The sequence below is a fragment of the Ambystoma mexicanum genome, chromosome 9, assembly GCF_040938575.1.
Source record: "Ambystoma mexicanum isolate Mex_15411 chromosome 9, UKY_AmexF1_1, whole genome shotgun sequence".
Lineage (NCBI taxonomy): Eukaryota > Metazoa > Chordata > Amphibia > Caudata > Ambystomatidae > Ambystoma > Ambystoma mexicanum.
In genome coordinates this window covers 311312623-311325421 of record NC_090931.1, presented here as the reverse complement: position 1 = coordinate 311325421, position 12799 = coordinate 311312623, and the positions used below count along the sequence as shown (strand labels likewise).

The 12799-nt window shown below is 46.9% G+C and overlaps 1 protein-coding gene across 3 annotated transcripts in view; it reads left to right on the top strand.

Moving 5' to 3' along the window:
• Positions 1 to 12799, top strand: part of ZZEF1 (zinc finger ZZ-type and EF-hand domain containing 1) — a 3309810-nt gene that overhangs the window by 2378369 nt on the left and 918642 nt on the right. For all 3 annotated transcript variants that reach the window (XM_069614719.1, XM_069614718.1, XM_069614717.1), the window contains exon 41: positions 10575 to 10749. In XM_069614719.1, coding sequence (XP_069470820.1) covers positions 10575 to 10749 — 175 coding nt within the window. The remainder of the gene's footprint in view (positions 1 to 10574; positions 10750 to 12799) is intronic.

Below are 12799 nucleotides of genomic sequence, written 5' to 3'. Positions count from 1 at the left end.
CCAATGGACTGCCTATGCAGATGATGTGACCCCATATGATCATAATCCCATAGATCTCCAACGTCTTTTAACTGCTTTTAAAGAATATATCCTCACCAATTGATTAAAAATTAATTATTCAAAAACAGTGATTGTATGTTTATTGCACAAGAAAAAGCAAAAAACGAATGCTCTGTTCCTAAACCATGAGAAATTACTGACAAAGACGGCAATAAGATATCTAGGATACACTGTCTTTGGAAATAAGAATAAGGCACATTTTCGGGCCCTACTAGAAGCGAAAATCGGCCCCATGATAGCTCAATTATGTAAAATTGACATAAAATATGGTACATTTTCATTAATACCATATATCCGCCTGTATAAAAACAGAATAGTGCCTCAATTATGCTATGGACTAGAACTAGCGCTGCTATGGTGTAGGATCGAGGTTGCAGTATACGAGTCCAAAATTGCAAAATCAATGGTGAGATGTTTGCCGAAATGTGTGCCATTGGTGGCAATAAGATACAAGCTTGGTCTGCATTCGCTCAGAAGCATCATAGAATGGCGTAGAATGGCCCTATACAGAAAATTGATAAACAGTAAGGAAACAACTTTATACAACATTATGGGTAGGGGCATCAGGAGTGGAGCGCCCACATCTATGTATTTTAGGGACATGACGGAGGAAGCAAATGAAGTTCTAGACAAATTGGGGGTTCCTAGAGACATGCTTATTATGAACCCAATGATTGTAAAAAAAACTGCTGCTTCACTCCGACTGGAATCTAACTGTCCAAGAGGTTAAGATGACCCATTTATACAATCATATTGCTTCTGAATGCAAAAAGATGGAGGAGCTGGCACCATATCTAATCAAATTTCCTGATAGAGCGTGGAGGCAGGAATACATGAGATTCCGCTTACACGTGCTGAGCTGAGCACGGGAGAAATATTAGACATCAGAAGCAGGCAGAGTAAGGGATTCTGCTTTTGCAGATTTTGTAAGCAAAAGGAGAACTGGGAGACCTTGGAGCACTTACTGACCGAGTGCAAGGACTAAGGAAAGAACGCATTAGCCACTTTAGTAAACATGTACCAAACACTGAGTGTGTGGATTTGGATCTTCTGTGGCTTGACATGTTGGTAAACGAGTCAAATTACAGTTTGCTGTAGTTAGGTTCTTGAAGAATTATTGCTGTCTCTAAAAAAAAAAAAATGGGATACATGGTTAGTCTATGGGGTAAAATGATTCACTTTTAGGAACTGGGAGCATTTAGATGCTTTGTGAGGAAAAAAACAGAATGTGGGCAAATTAAATTTTAATCTTTTCTTTTAAATGTATACTGTTGTAAGAAATTAAATTGTATGTAGCAAGTGTGAATTTTGTATTGAGAAACTATGTTTTATGTATACTCTTTATTAATTCCGATGTTTTAATTCAAATAATTTTTTTTGTAAAAGTTAAGTTATTATGTAACTAAACCAAAAAAAAAAAACTGACCTGAGCCTCCGGAGTGCCTGAGCAGCGCATGCTGCCTGCCTGGCGCGGGCAGCCAGACACAGACGCCCTGCCCGCTCTCTGAGTGTGCATGAGGTGCTAGAGCACCCTTTGAACTGATCCGCAGTCCATCAACGGGCGCCCGAAAACTTGCGGGCACTGATACTGCCCCAAGCTCCTTCTCAGGGAAAAACGCGTGCTCGGGGGAGAGGCCTGCCCTGCAACCAACACGAGCGGAGGAAGACGCACGCGGGGAAAGCCCTCCCTGCACAACCAGCATATATGTACACAGACTTTCTGCCTGGCGGGCAGGGGAAGCGGTGAACCGCGGCAAGACCCAGTAGAGGTGGAATCCCCTGTATTAAGGAGCGGCCCAGGACAAACACGGCAATGCTCTGCATACTACACGGGAACGTAGACTGCTCTGCCATGGCAATCCTACTCAATGGCCCAGATTGCCGTCCCTTCCCCGAAGTGATCCATGCTTGAATAAAGGAGGACCTGATTTGTGTTGCCCAGCCCGCCTCAACCCGGGTCCGCCCGACTCCTGAGCGCCCCAACAGATGGTGTGGGCCAAACGAGTCGAACACAACGGAGAAACAGTGATGCAGCCCGTTTAACGAATGTGAAGCAGTGCATGTAGGAAGGCGGACCCGGTACGTGGCCTTTTTTTTTGCTTGCTATCCCCATGTAACTACGGCTCTGAAGCTAACACTACTGCAGGGGTGGAGAAGAAATGGAGCCCTTCCCTCAGTGATCTCCCACCGGAAGGCTGAGACCCTAGCAGGCCACCAGAACTCACTCCCGGGTTCAGTGCGAAAGGTGAGCCCCCGGCTCTACACCGACCAAGACTGCAACTGTCACTGGGTGGGGGCAACATACTCGGGTATTACCTGCCAGAGTGCCAGAGGTAATCCAGGACAGGCAGGGACCTCGAATCATTGGTGGCGACCCAACGGAGGGGACGAAGTTCAATAGAGAGACAGAAACAGCACCACCTCCAGATCTGGCAAGTGTGGCTGATTTGGTCGATAATCTTCTCCCAATGGAGTGTAACTCAATATCTGATAGTGATGTGATACTGGCGCAACAGGAGAAGCAGTGCTGCAAACTCCGCACAACGAGCACTGAAACACCTTGCACGGATAGCACAGACGGAACGCCTGTGAATATACAAGCAGTGCACAGCTCCTACAATCAACAATACACACAGGGGATGCCACCCAAAACTGCCCATAGCACCGTGGCTGCCTGGAGTGGGAACACAAGACAAGCAAATGATGTACTCCTTCTGCGCTTATAAGAAACTGTAACTAGCTGGGTTTCTTGGATGGAATGAGCCAGGGTGCACTGCATGCCTGAGGGAGGGGAACAAAGTTATCATTAACTGCCGAGCAAAGTGTGCTTCCTGTTGGGGGCACGTGACGGTCAAGGCCACACTGATATTCCGGCATTCTGCTGTAATGGTCTGACCTGCGGACACTCCGGAGCGGCACCAATTAGAGAGGGGGCGAATCACAGTGATTAGGCAAGCAGCCCTTCCATAATCCTGTATCACTGCAAACGATTCCTCCTGACAAAGAGCTGGAGTCAATCGGCGGGTAAGTGCGGCTGCAGCGTCTGTCAGTAAGAGCAACACATGCTCTAGCAATGTCATCAAGATATGGCAGAGAACTTTGGCACAAGATGTCCAAGTTTGCAAAACACCTGCCTCCAGAGTTTCAACAGTCAATCATATCAGACGGCGAATCTGGCTCAGACCACATTATTAGCACGGCTGTAGATGTGGCCGAGTCCGGTTTCAGGCAGATTGCCCATGGCACAGTTCTAAGAAGGCAAGCTTAGATGAAAGTGACAAATTTCAGGCCAGAGGTCCAAGCCCAGATTCTTGATATGCCCTTCGATGGTCAGGAGCTGTTCAGCCAGAAGGTGGACGACCATCTCAAAGGAATGAAGACGAGAGCCATTAGCTCCCTGAAGGATAAAGATAATGATCTGTGCCCTTTTCGCTTTTTTCGGAGTGCATTTTCAAAATACTGAGGTTACAACAGAACATACTCCTTGCAGAGATCTTCCTCATCGTCATTCCCATCAGGAAGCAGGTACCAGCAGTCGTCTACCAGGTACATCATGCAGAGAGGCAAGCGTAGATCTGGCCAAACAAGGGCCCAATCGAAACAAAATTGACAAGGGAGCGCTTCCCCCTCCACATAACCCTGTTGGAGGTAGGATTAGCCAACAATATTCACCACTGGGTGAGTGTTACTTCAGACAAAGGGGTGCTTAAGGGCGTACGAGCCGGTCACACCATCAAATTCACGGACCGTCCTCCAACATCACCTCCACAACTATGAAAGGTCCACCACTTGATGCAACTCAAACTTCTGCAAAAAGTGGTCATAGAGGTGGTATCGGTAGGCCAGAAGGGGAAGGGATTTTATTCTCTTTTTTTCGTAGTCAGAAAGAACACATAGACAGTGGCTCTCAATATTAGACCTACAGACTTGGAATAAGTTTGTGAAATTCATAAAATTCAAGATGACCTCACTCCAGCAGGTCTTACTGTGACTGAACAAAGATAGCTTTCTGGCTACACTTGATTTGGAGGATGCATATTTAATATCCGCATACATCCAGCACACAGGCGCTACCTCAGGTTCACAGTGGGAGACATGCACTTCCAATTCTGCATGCTCCCATTCGGATTAAATTCAGCCCCAAGGGTTTTTGCAAAGTGTTTAGCTCTGAAGGTGGCACATGTCAGGCTGACCGGAATAGAGGTATTACCATGCCTGGGCGACTGGCGGATAAAGGCAAAATCAAGGAAACGAACAGGCTGGGCCATCAAGCAAATGGAAGTAATACTAAAAAGGTTAGGTTTCTCCATCAACGAGACTAAGGCAGCACTCTCACCAGCGCAAACCCCTCTCTTCTCGGAGCAGAACTAGCCACTCGCATTCCCCAGGTCCAGCCATCCGCTGAGAGAATAGTGGTGATGTTGCAACTAGTCAACTGGTTTCTCAGAAAAGTCTCCTCCACGGTGCACCGATTCAAATCCCTCCTCGGCATGATGTCCTCTTGTATATTCCTAATTCCCAACTGCAGATTGAGAATGAGGCCAATCCAGGAGGAGCTAGATCAGCAAAGGGCGCAAACTGCAGGTTCATGGGAAGAGCCCTTTCTTCTCTCACCTCCCTTTCACACAGTGCTGAAATGGTGGAACATGGAGTGCAACCTCATATAGGGCATACCTTTTCAGATGCCCACCTCCACATTGTTTTCAGGACGGACGTGTCCCTGTCAGGATGGGGAGCGCATCTGTCAGAGCTGCAGACAAGAGGCGAATGGTCAACATCAATGTGCTGAAGCCCAGAGGCATCGGGTAGGCACTGAAATCCTTCCAGCCAGTCCTAACAAGGCAAGTGGTCACCATTCAGATGGACAATGCATCCTCCATGCACTAAACCACCAAGCAAGGGGGTTCAAGGTCGGCGATTCTTTCTGCAGAAGCTCTGGGAGTGGGCCCTCAAGCGCAAGGTACACGTCAAAGCAGAGCATCTCCCAGGAAAGGACAATGTCCTAGTGGACAAGTTAAGCAGGGATTTCTCTTCCTCCCATGAATGGGAACTCGACGACGGCGTGATCAATTGAATCTTTCACAGATGGGATCACTCTCCGATATGTTGTCGCTTCACCTCCAGGTATTGGAGAAGAAAACACTGGGGGATGCATTCTCACTACCCTGGATGGGACAGTTCCTCTATGCATCCCCACTGACATCACTACTCGCCCAGGTACTGAAGAGGGTGCAGCCATGTCCGATGACCCTCATAGCGCCAGCATGGTCTGCAAGTTTGGTACCCGACCCTACTACAACTGACACAGGACACGCCCGTTCGACTCAGGGCTCACCAGTTCTTTTTAACCGAGCAGGAGGGGACAATTCTTCATCACGACCCGGATTTTCTCTCACTCAGGGCCTGGTTCCATCCTGAACAGCAAAAACACTCCAATCTAATAACTTCCTCGCGAATGCTGGGACATCAGTGCATCCAGGGCACAATACACTCACATAACTTACACCAGAAAATGAAAGCGCTTCACCAAACGGTGTACAGCATCACCGCTTGATCTGCTGCCCGTCTCTGAAGACCAGCTGCTGGCCCACCTGTTCCATTTGGCCATGGAGGATGTGTCGATATCCTCCATCAAAGTTCATGTCTCTGCCATCTCATCCGATTCTAGAGGTCCACAACACGTGTCTTTGTTACTGACCCAGCAGTAAAAACATTTCTCAAGGGGCTGTTGGGCACCTTCCCACTGTTCCCCACCCCGGTTCCCAGCTGGCACCTGAAAACGGTTTTATCCAAGCTGATGCCTCCCTACAAGCCAATTCACATGCATGATTTGTGACTTTTCTCTTAGAAGGTCGCATTTTTGGTGGCTATAACGTCAGCAAGACGAATCAGCGAACTCCAAGCCCTTTCTGCTTAGCCCCCTATTACACTCTTCCTGAAGGATTATGTGGTACTTACATCTCACCCCAAGTTCATTCCAAAGGTGGTATCATGAATGATCCTATCAGAACGCATAGTTCTCCTGACTTTTGTCTGCAAGCACTACTCAAGCGCCGAACACACTCTTCACTCTTTAGACCTCTCACAGGGTCCTAAAATTCTATCTACAACGCACCAGCAATGTTTGTACTTCCTCCAGACTCTTTGTGGCCTACTCATGGCGCACCAAGGGGCAAAGCATTTTGAAACAGTGCCTCGCCCACTGGACAGCCAACTCAATCACTCATTGCCACCAATCCAAGGGCAATCCTCTTCCTTGTCTAGCTACAGCACACTCCACCAGAGGAAGGGTGGTGACAGCGGCTTTTCAAGCGGGAGTGCCAATAAACGGCATCTGTATGCCGGCAACCTGGTGCATGCTCCACACGTTCGTCAAACACTACTGCCTGGAGGAAGATGTCAGTAAGGAGTGACCAGTCGAACAAGCGGTCCTGCATCACCTGTTACATAAGGTAGGAGCAGCCATTGTTGGTCCCTACTTCCCTTCAGTTTCAAGCATGCATAGGGGTGTATGTACTCTTTAGGGTACAGTGTTTGACCTATATGCGCTTTTTGACCTATATGCGCTTCAGTAAGTAAGTGGCATGCTTACACTGCTTGGTATTCTATTCAAGCTTATGAATCTATGAAAGATCCAAAGCTCAAAGTCTTTGTTACTTACCTGTCTCTGTACTTCTCCAGCACTGGTATCTTTCATAGATTCACATGAGCCCACCCATCTCCCTGGGAGGCTGGTCCAAGGCCAAGCAGTCATCTATGCAGTCCAATATGGCTCAAAATCTGAAGATGGCTGTCCAGTGTGGAGCTTAAGCCCTGCCACCTCATTGGTTGTGATCATAAAGGACCAAAGTGAGGTGGAGGGACTACATAAGTGATTGCCTTGTCAGGCATAATGGACAATCTGTATTGCTTTCCCTATGGGGAAAATGTATTATATGTATTTTTAAATTACTGAGTATTCCCAGTCGGACGATGGGGAATATTCAAGCATGTGAATCTATGAAAGATACCAATGCTGGAGAAATAGTTACAGTTAAGTGACACCTGCAGCTTATGCCTTTTACACTTGGTGTTCTCTGTTACATCACAACCATAGCAGCTAGTGACCAGATACTAGCAGAATTTAGAACATGAGCTGTTTGAGAGTAGACTGGAGAGAGCAGATGTGGGGCCTGCAATTGTCCGTTTACTTGAAGAATTGCTTCTAAAGAAAGTTAATCTTATCTCTTGTGTCGCTTAATTGCTTCAGAAGCAAAACCACGAAGGGGGTAAATACAGTTGTCCACGTATGGATACTGTACAAACAGGATTATGATAATGTCCTTCTGACAGGCCTAGTCCAGAACAGCTGGTACTGATAAAAGCGGTACAGCGCATTGCAGCCCTAATGATCTTGCACTCGAGCTGTTTGTCACATCGCTCAAATCCTTATCTTGGTTCAAAGGCTCCCCTTGGAAGATACGTGTGTTTAAAGGTGGCAGGCTTACGTTCTCCAGCCTGGGGTCTGGCATGGAATCACATGCTCATGAATATTCCCTGTCGTCAGGCTGGGAATCCTCGGTAAAGAAATAATCAGTATTAGTTTTGTTTCTGATCTGTCTTTCTTAGTAGTAACCAATCACTGGTCTCTAGGTCATACTGCCCCCAGCCAATGACTGCCCTCTCCCTAAGCCCCTCCCCTGGCAGCCATCCTCAGATTTGGTAGCACATAAAGTGGCAGTAGGACCGAGTGAAGAGCCGCAGAGGGGAAGGAGGGAGGGTTCGCATGTGAAACCATGCCAGACCCATGCTGGAGAACAACAGTTACAGGTAAGTAACTTGTTCCTTCTCCAGCATGGGGTCTGGCATGGATTCACATGCTCATGAATATAAGAATACATAGCAGTACACACATGCACAACCACGAGAGTTGGCAAGGCTCAATATTAAGCATTTCATCAACTCAACATTAAGTATCTCTTACCTCCTCACCAGACCCACCTTCAGGCGAAAAGGTTGCACAGCACTGCTTGGCCAACCCTGGACTCTTTCCTGGAATCCAGGTCAGCGCAGTAGAATCTCGTGAAGGTGTGCGTCGACCTCCACGTAGCAGCCCTGCAGATGTCCAGCAGGGGCACACCAGATAGGAACGCCGTGGTAGCAGCAATCGCTCTCGTCGAATGGGCTCTAGGACAGCCGGGCAATGGTCGGTTTGCCAACCGGTGACTGCATGATGCAGCCGGAGAGCCTTCTGGAAATGGAAGCCTTCGAGAGGGCCTTCCCTTGGTTCATAGGTCCAAAGTTCACAAACAGATCAGAAACGAAACTGATACTGATTTTTTCTTTACCGAGGATTCCCAGCCTGACGACGGGGAATATGCATGAGCATGTGGATCCATGCCAGACCCATGCTGGAGAACAACAGTTACAGGCAAGTAATTTGTTCCTTTAAAGGTAGCAGGCCTAATGTATACAAATCTTCCATGTCAATGCACTAAAGTACTTGTCAGAAAACATTCCACACTTGGAGGTTTTCGGGACTGTGCACAAGCAGCTGTACATATGTCAAGTGGCACTAGGCCCCGGCAATACTTATTGGCATATGTCCAAAGCGCACAACTTTGTATGTACTTGTAGCGTTGCTTCTCCAGTATGGTATTCTTACCGTTTGGCATTGGTACATTTTACCCACCATAGTAAAGGCCTCAGAATACAGTTTCGCTGCATTGAAAAATAAATCGGTAGCGTTCTGCTGAGGTGCAAAATTCCAATACCTTCGTGCACCAACTCCAATGTATCAACGCAGTCGTTTTTTTACTAATATTTACAAATATGTTATCGCCAGCATTCACCAGTAATTGCAGACAAAGCATGTGTAGGTAGATGAAAATAACTTTCCATTACCACTACATCCTCGCATAGGAAGTCAACCAAGTTTCTACTCACAATATATAACAAAGAAGATTAAGCACCACCTCTAGGGTATACAAATACCCTGACTCCCTTTCTCATTCTGTTTTCGTCTATGTGCTGCGCAGACAGATGCTTCTGTCACCTTTACAGATCGATCTACTTTTTGTGTGTGTGTGTGTGTGTGTGTGTGTGTGTGTGTGTGTGTGTGCGCGCGTGTGTGTGTGTGCGCGTGTGTGCGCGCTGGGGGAGGAGTTGATGGGAGCTCTTGTCAGAAGATGTTGATTACTCTGTGCTGTAGCCTTTTTTCTACTGACATCATTTAATAATCTGTAATCAATTCATGGGTGTTATGACCTGTTCAATGTCTGTCATTAGTTTGGGCTATCAGATGGCTCTTGCATCTATAATCCTAACCCACTGCATTACAGGACAGATGTGTGGAGAAATGGCATATGAGCTGTGTGTCATATGGTATATGACACACAGCTTGTAGGTTTTGTTTGATTATTTGCTCACCCATTATAATTATAATTGCTCTTTTATAACATGCTTAATACCAGAGATGGGTTTCTAAGCGCGGGATCGGGGTTCGCTGTTGCGCTTCATTGTCTTGTTTTCAAGACATATGTGTTGCTCCTGAGCTATCCCTCCTTACCATTGACTGCCCATGGCCATTCCCTCCCAGTTCCTGCCCCTCCCTGCCCAACATTTCTCCTCATAGGAACTCTTGAGCTCGCTTTACTCAAGCCTTACCATGAAACTTTGCACTCGAAGTGCCAGTCAGTGTTTTTTCTTCTGAGAGTTAATTACTTTATAGGAGCTGTAAACCTGCTACTGGTGTAATAAAAATGTCTTACCCAGGTCTGCCTTCAGCCACTCGATATATAAGCACTATGCGTGCCCTTCACTGAAGTTTTGTTAGAAACTAGCATGGGCAAAGCCAACAGTTTTGGCTTGTGTATAAGTATTAGGCATTTGCCATGCACTGCTATTAGATGCCCAGGTATTCACACAGATTTGTACCTGCTACCATCAATGTTCAGTTAATGCCACGACAGCAGTGCCTGGCAAGTGCCTTTCCGATGGTTACACAAATGCCCAAACTGTTATTATTGCCAATGTTTGTTTTGTATATGTTCTTGGCAAATATTTAGTAGACCAGTCATTGCTTGGGTATGTCTTGACCATGGTAAGTCTTTGAGAAGGAAGATGGAAAAGGCAGTTATGTGAAAATTACCTGCTCGTATGTGCTGCACATGTTTTGTTCTCTTCAATGTATGAGTTTGGTCGGTCTGCCCAAGGTTTTAACATAGTGCACGGTGTTAATTGCTGCAGCGATAAGAGGAGTGCTATAGGCATTCAAATGTGTACTGTCCCAGATACCCTATTAAAGGAAACCTGTTTTCCACAGTGTAGAAGGAGTTTGGTGTACAGTAGCTTGTGATGGCGAAGATTAGTCTTAACGGAGATGTGGCCATAGGTTCCATCCACTTGAAAATGTTTTTATCACAATGTTATAGAACCTGAAAGTAAAATAACTTTATTAATAAATCTAATGTATTTAATATGATTACATTTACTTAGAAAGCCAGTGCAAACTATGTGTGTCTTCAACTTTTCAGTCGTGTGGGTTTGGACTGGGCATGTTCCATGGCTGATATTCTGCAGGAGTTGAATTCCAGCTCGCAGTGGCACAGTGTAATAGCAGCGTTCACAGACCACTGTGTGAAGCAACTGCCTGTCCAGCTGAAACGCACCAACATCTTCACCTTGCTGGTATTGGTTGGATTTCCTGAGGTAATTTGTTTTAAGTTCCAAGATAAAAAGTAAGATGGTAATAATTAATAGATGTGGGCGCTCCACTCCTGATGCCCCTACCCATAATGTTGTATAAAGTTGTTTCCTTACTGGTTATCAATTTTCTGTATAGGGCCATTCTACGCCATTCTATGATGCTTCTGAGCGAATGCAGACCAAGCTTGTATCTTATTGCCACCAATGGCACACTTTTCGGCAAACATCTCACCATTGATTTTGCAATTTTGGACTCGTATACTGCAACCTCGATCCTACACCAAAGCAGCGCTAGTTCTAGTCCATAGCATAATTGAGGCACCATTCTGTTTTTATACAGGCGGAAATCCATTGAGCCCAATGGGGAATGGGGCATTCCCGAATGGGCTCAGTGGGGAATGGGGAATTCCATTACCGCCAAACCCGTGATCCGGCGCTAATAGCGCCGGGGGGTTTGGCGGTAGGGCTAATTACCGCCCAACTCGTGATGAGGCCCACAGACTTGAATCGCATATCAAGGCATTGAACCTTACTAGCAGGATCTTTGAGTCTGATGGGGAAAGTGGTCATCTGCAAGGGCACCAAAGACTTTGTCCAACTGTATTTATTTTATCAGAAACTACTTGCTAATTGCAAACTGTATCTGGTTAAATGCCTGAACAAAGGTCTGCAAGCTTTTTCTGATCAGTCATTTAGAGCTATTTTAGCCCCCACATTGGCACAGCAGGTTTGCCATTATAGGGCAAGCCAGACTTGACAGACATTTGGGTGGGTTGATGTGTTCAAGATTTTCTGATTGGAGGCAGCATCTGTGCCATACAGAGGTCTGCAGACTGGTCTAAAAAATTAATATTGAAAAACGTATTCAGACTAGGCCAGTGACATGTGGTCTGCAGGACGGTTGCAAGAAATTGAAAAAACATGTTAGCGTCTGTACTCGTCATTAAAAAATGCCATTTTCACAGAAGCCAAAACATAAATGATAACTTTTATTAAGCACCCAAAGGCAAATATTGTCTTTTCCTCAGCTTTAAATGTCACTATGTCATTTGTGTATTCTCTTCCTCATTCCAGTCCAATAGGAAGCAAGGCAAAACATAGAAGGAAGACCGAATATAGTTTTTGCTCACCAAATAGGTGCATTACTGGTTGGACAACAGTTGGACAACAGTTCACAGAAGAAAGGATGAGAGGTTGTGACTTTTGTCAAGTCTGCTGGCACTCGAGAAGGGGAGAAATTGGCTCAGGCCCCGGTTCAAGCCCCAGAGGGGGGAAACAATGGGGGCGAGCAGGCCCCGAAAGAGCTCTCCCAGGCCATGACACTCTCGTCTCGAGGACGTGGATAAGGAGGAAGACCGAGGCAAGAGCAGCGACGGCGCAGGGCCTAGTTTTCCTATCCCGCCAGCTCAGCCGAGGGATGTGTCTCTGGAAATTCTGTCGACCCTTCACACATTGATGTTGGAGATCCAGAAGATGCCACCGGACCTGGTTCCTGTGGTTCCCCCAGGCCACTGTTCAGATTCCAACTAAGAGGAAGCGTCATCCGATGCCCCCATTTCAGCCTCCACATACGCATCGGGCCCCCTTCCCCCAGCAGACCCAGAAACGGGGACGGCCACGACCACGGATGACTATCGTCGCAACGGGCAGCGAGTCTCTGCATTTGGATGCTCCACCTAGGCCCTCCCCTCTGGTCGAGGTGGGGTTGTTCCATTCCATGATCGCCAGAGCCTCTGAGCTTTTTCAGCTTGTGCCTGAAGAAACCAGGAAGGAGGGTTTCTTGTACCAGAGGCGCGAGTCCAGGTGGAAGAGAATCATGGCGGTGCCCTTTCTGGACAACATGTGGTATGCGGGCCTTGCCCTCATGAAGAACTTGTGCATGGCTCCAGCCAAACGGGATAGACTGGTGAAGAAGTATCGGGTGCCGGACTCCGCAACCAAGTGCCTGAGGTCGCAACCATTGCTGGATTCGGTGGTGTCAGTGGCTGCGAGAAAACGGTCGGCTAACCTGTCCTTGTTGTCTTTGTTCCCTCCAGACAGCGAGGGGAAGAAG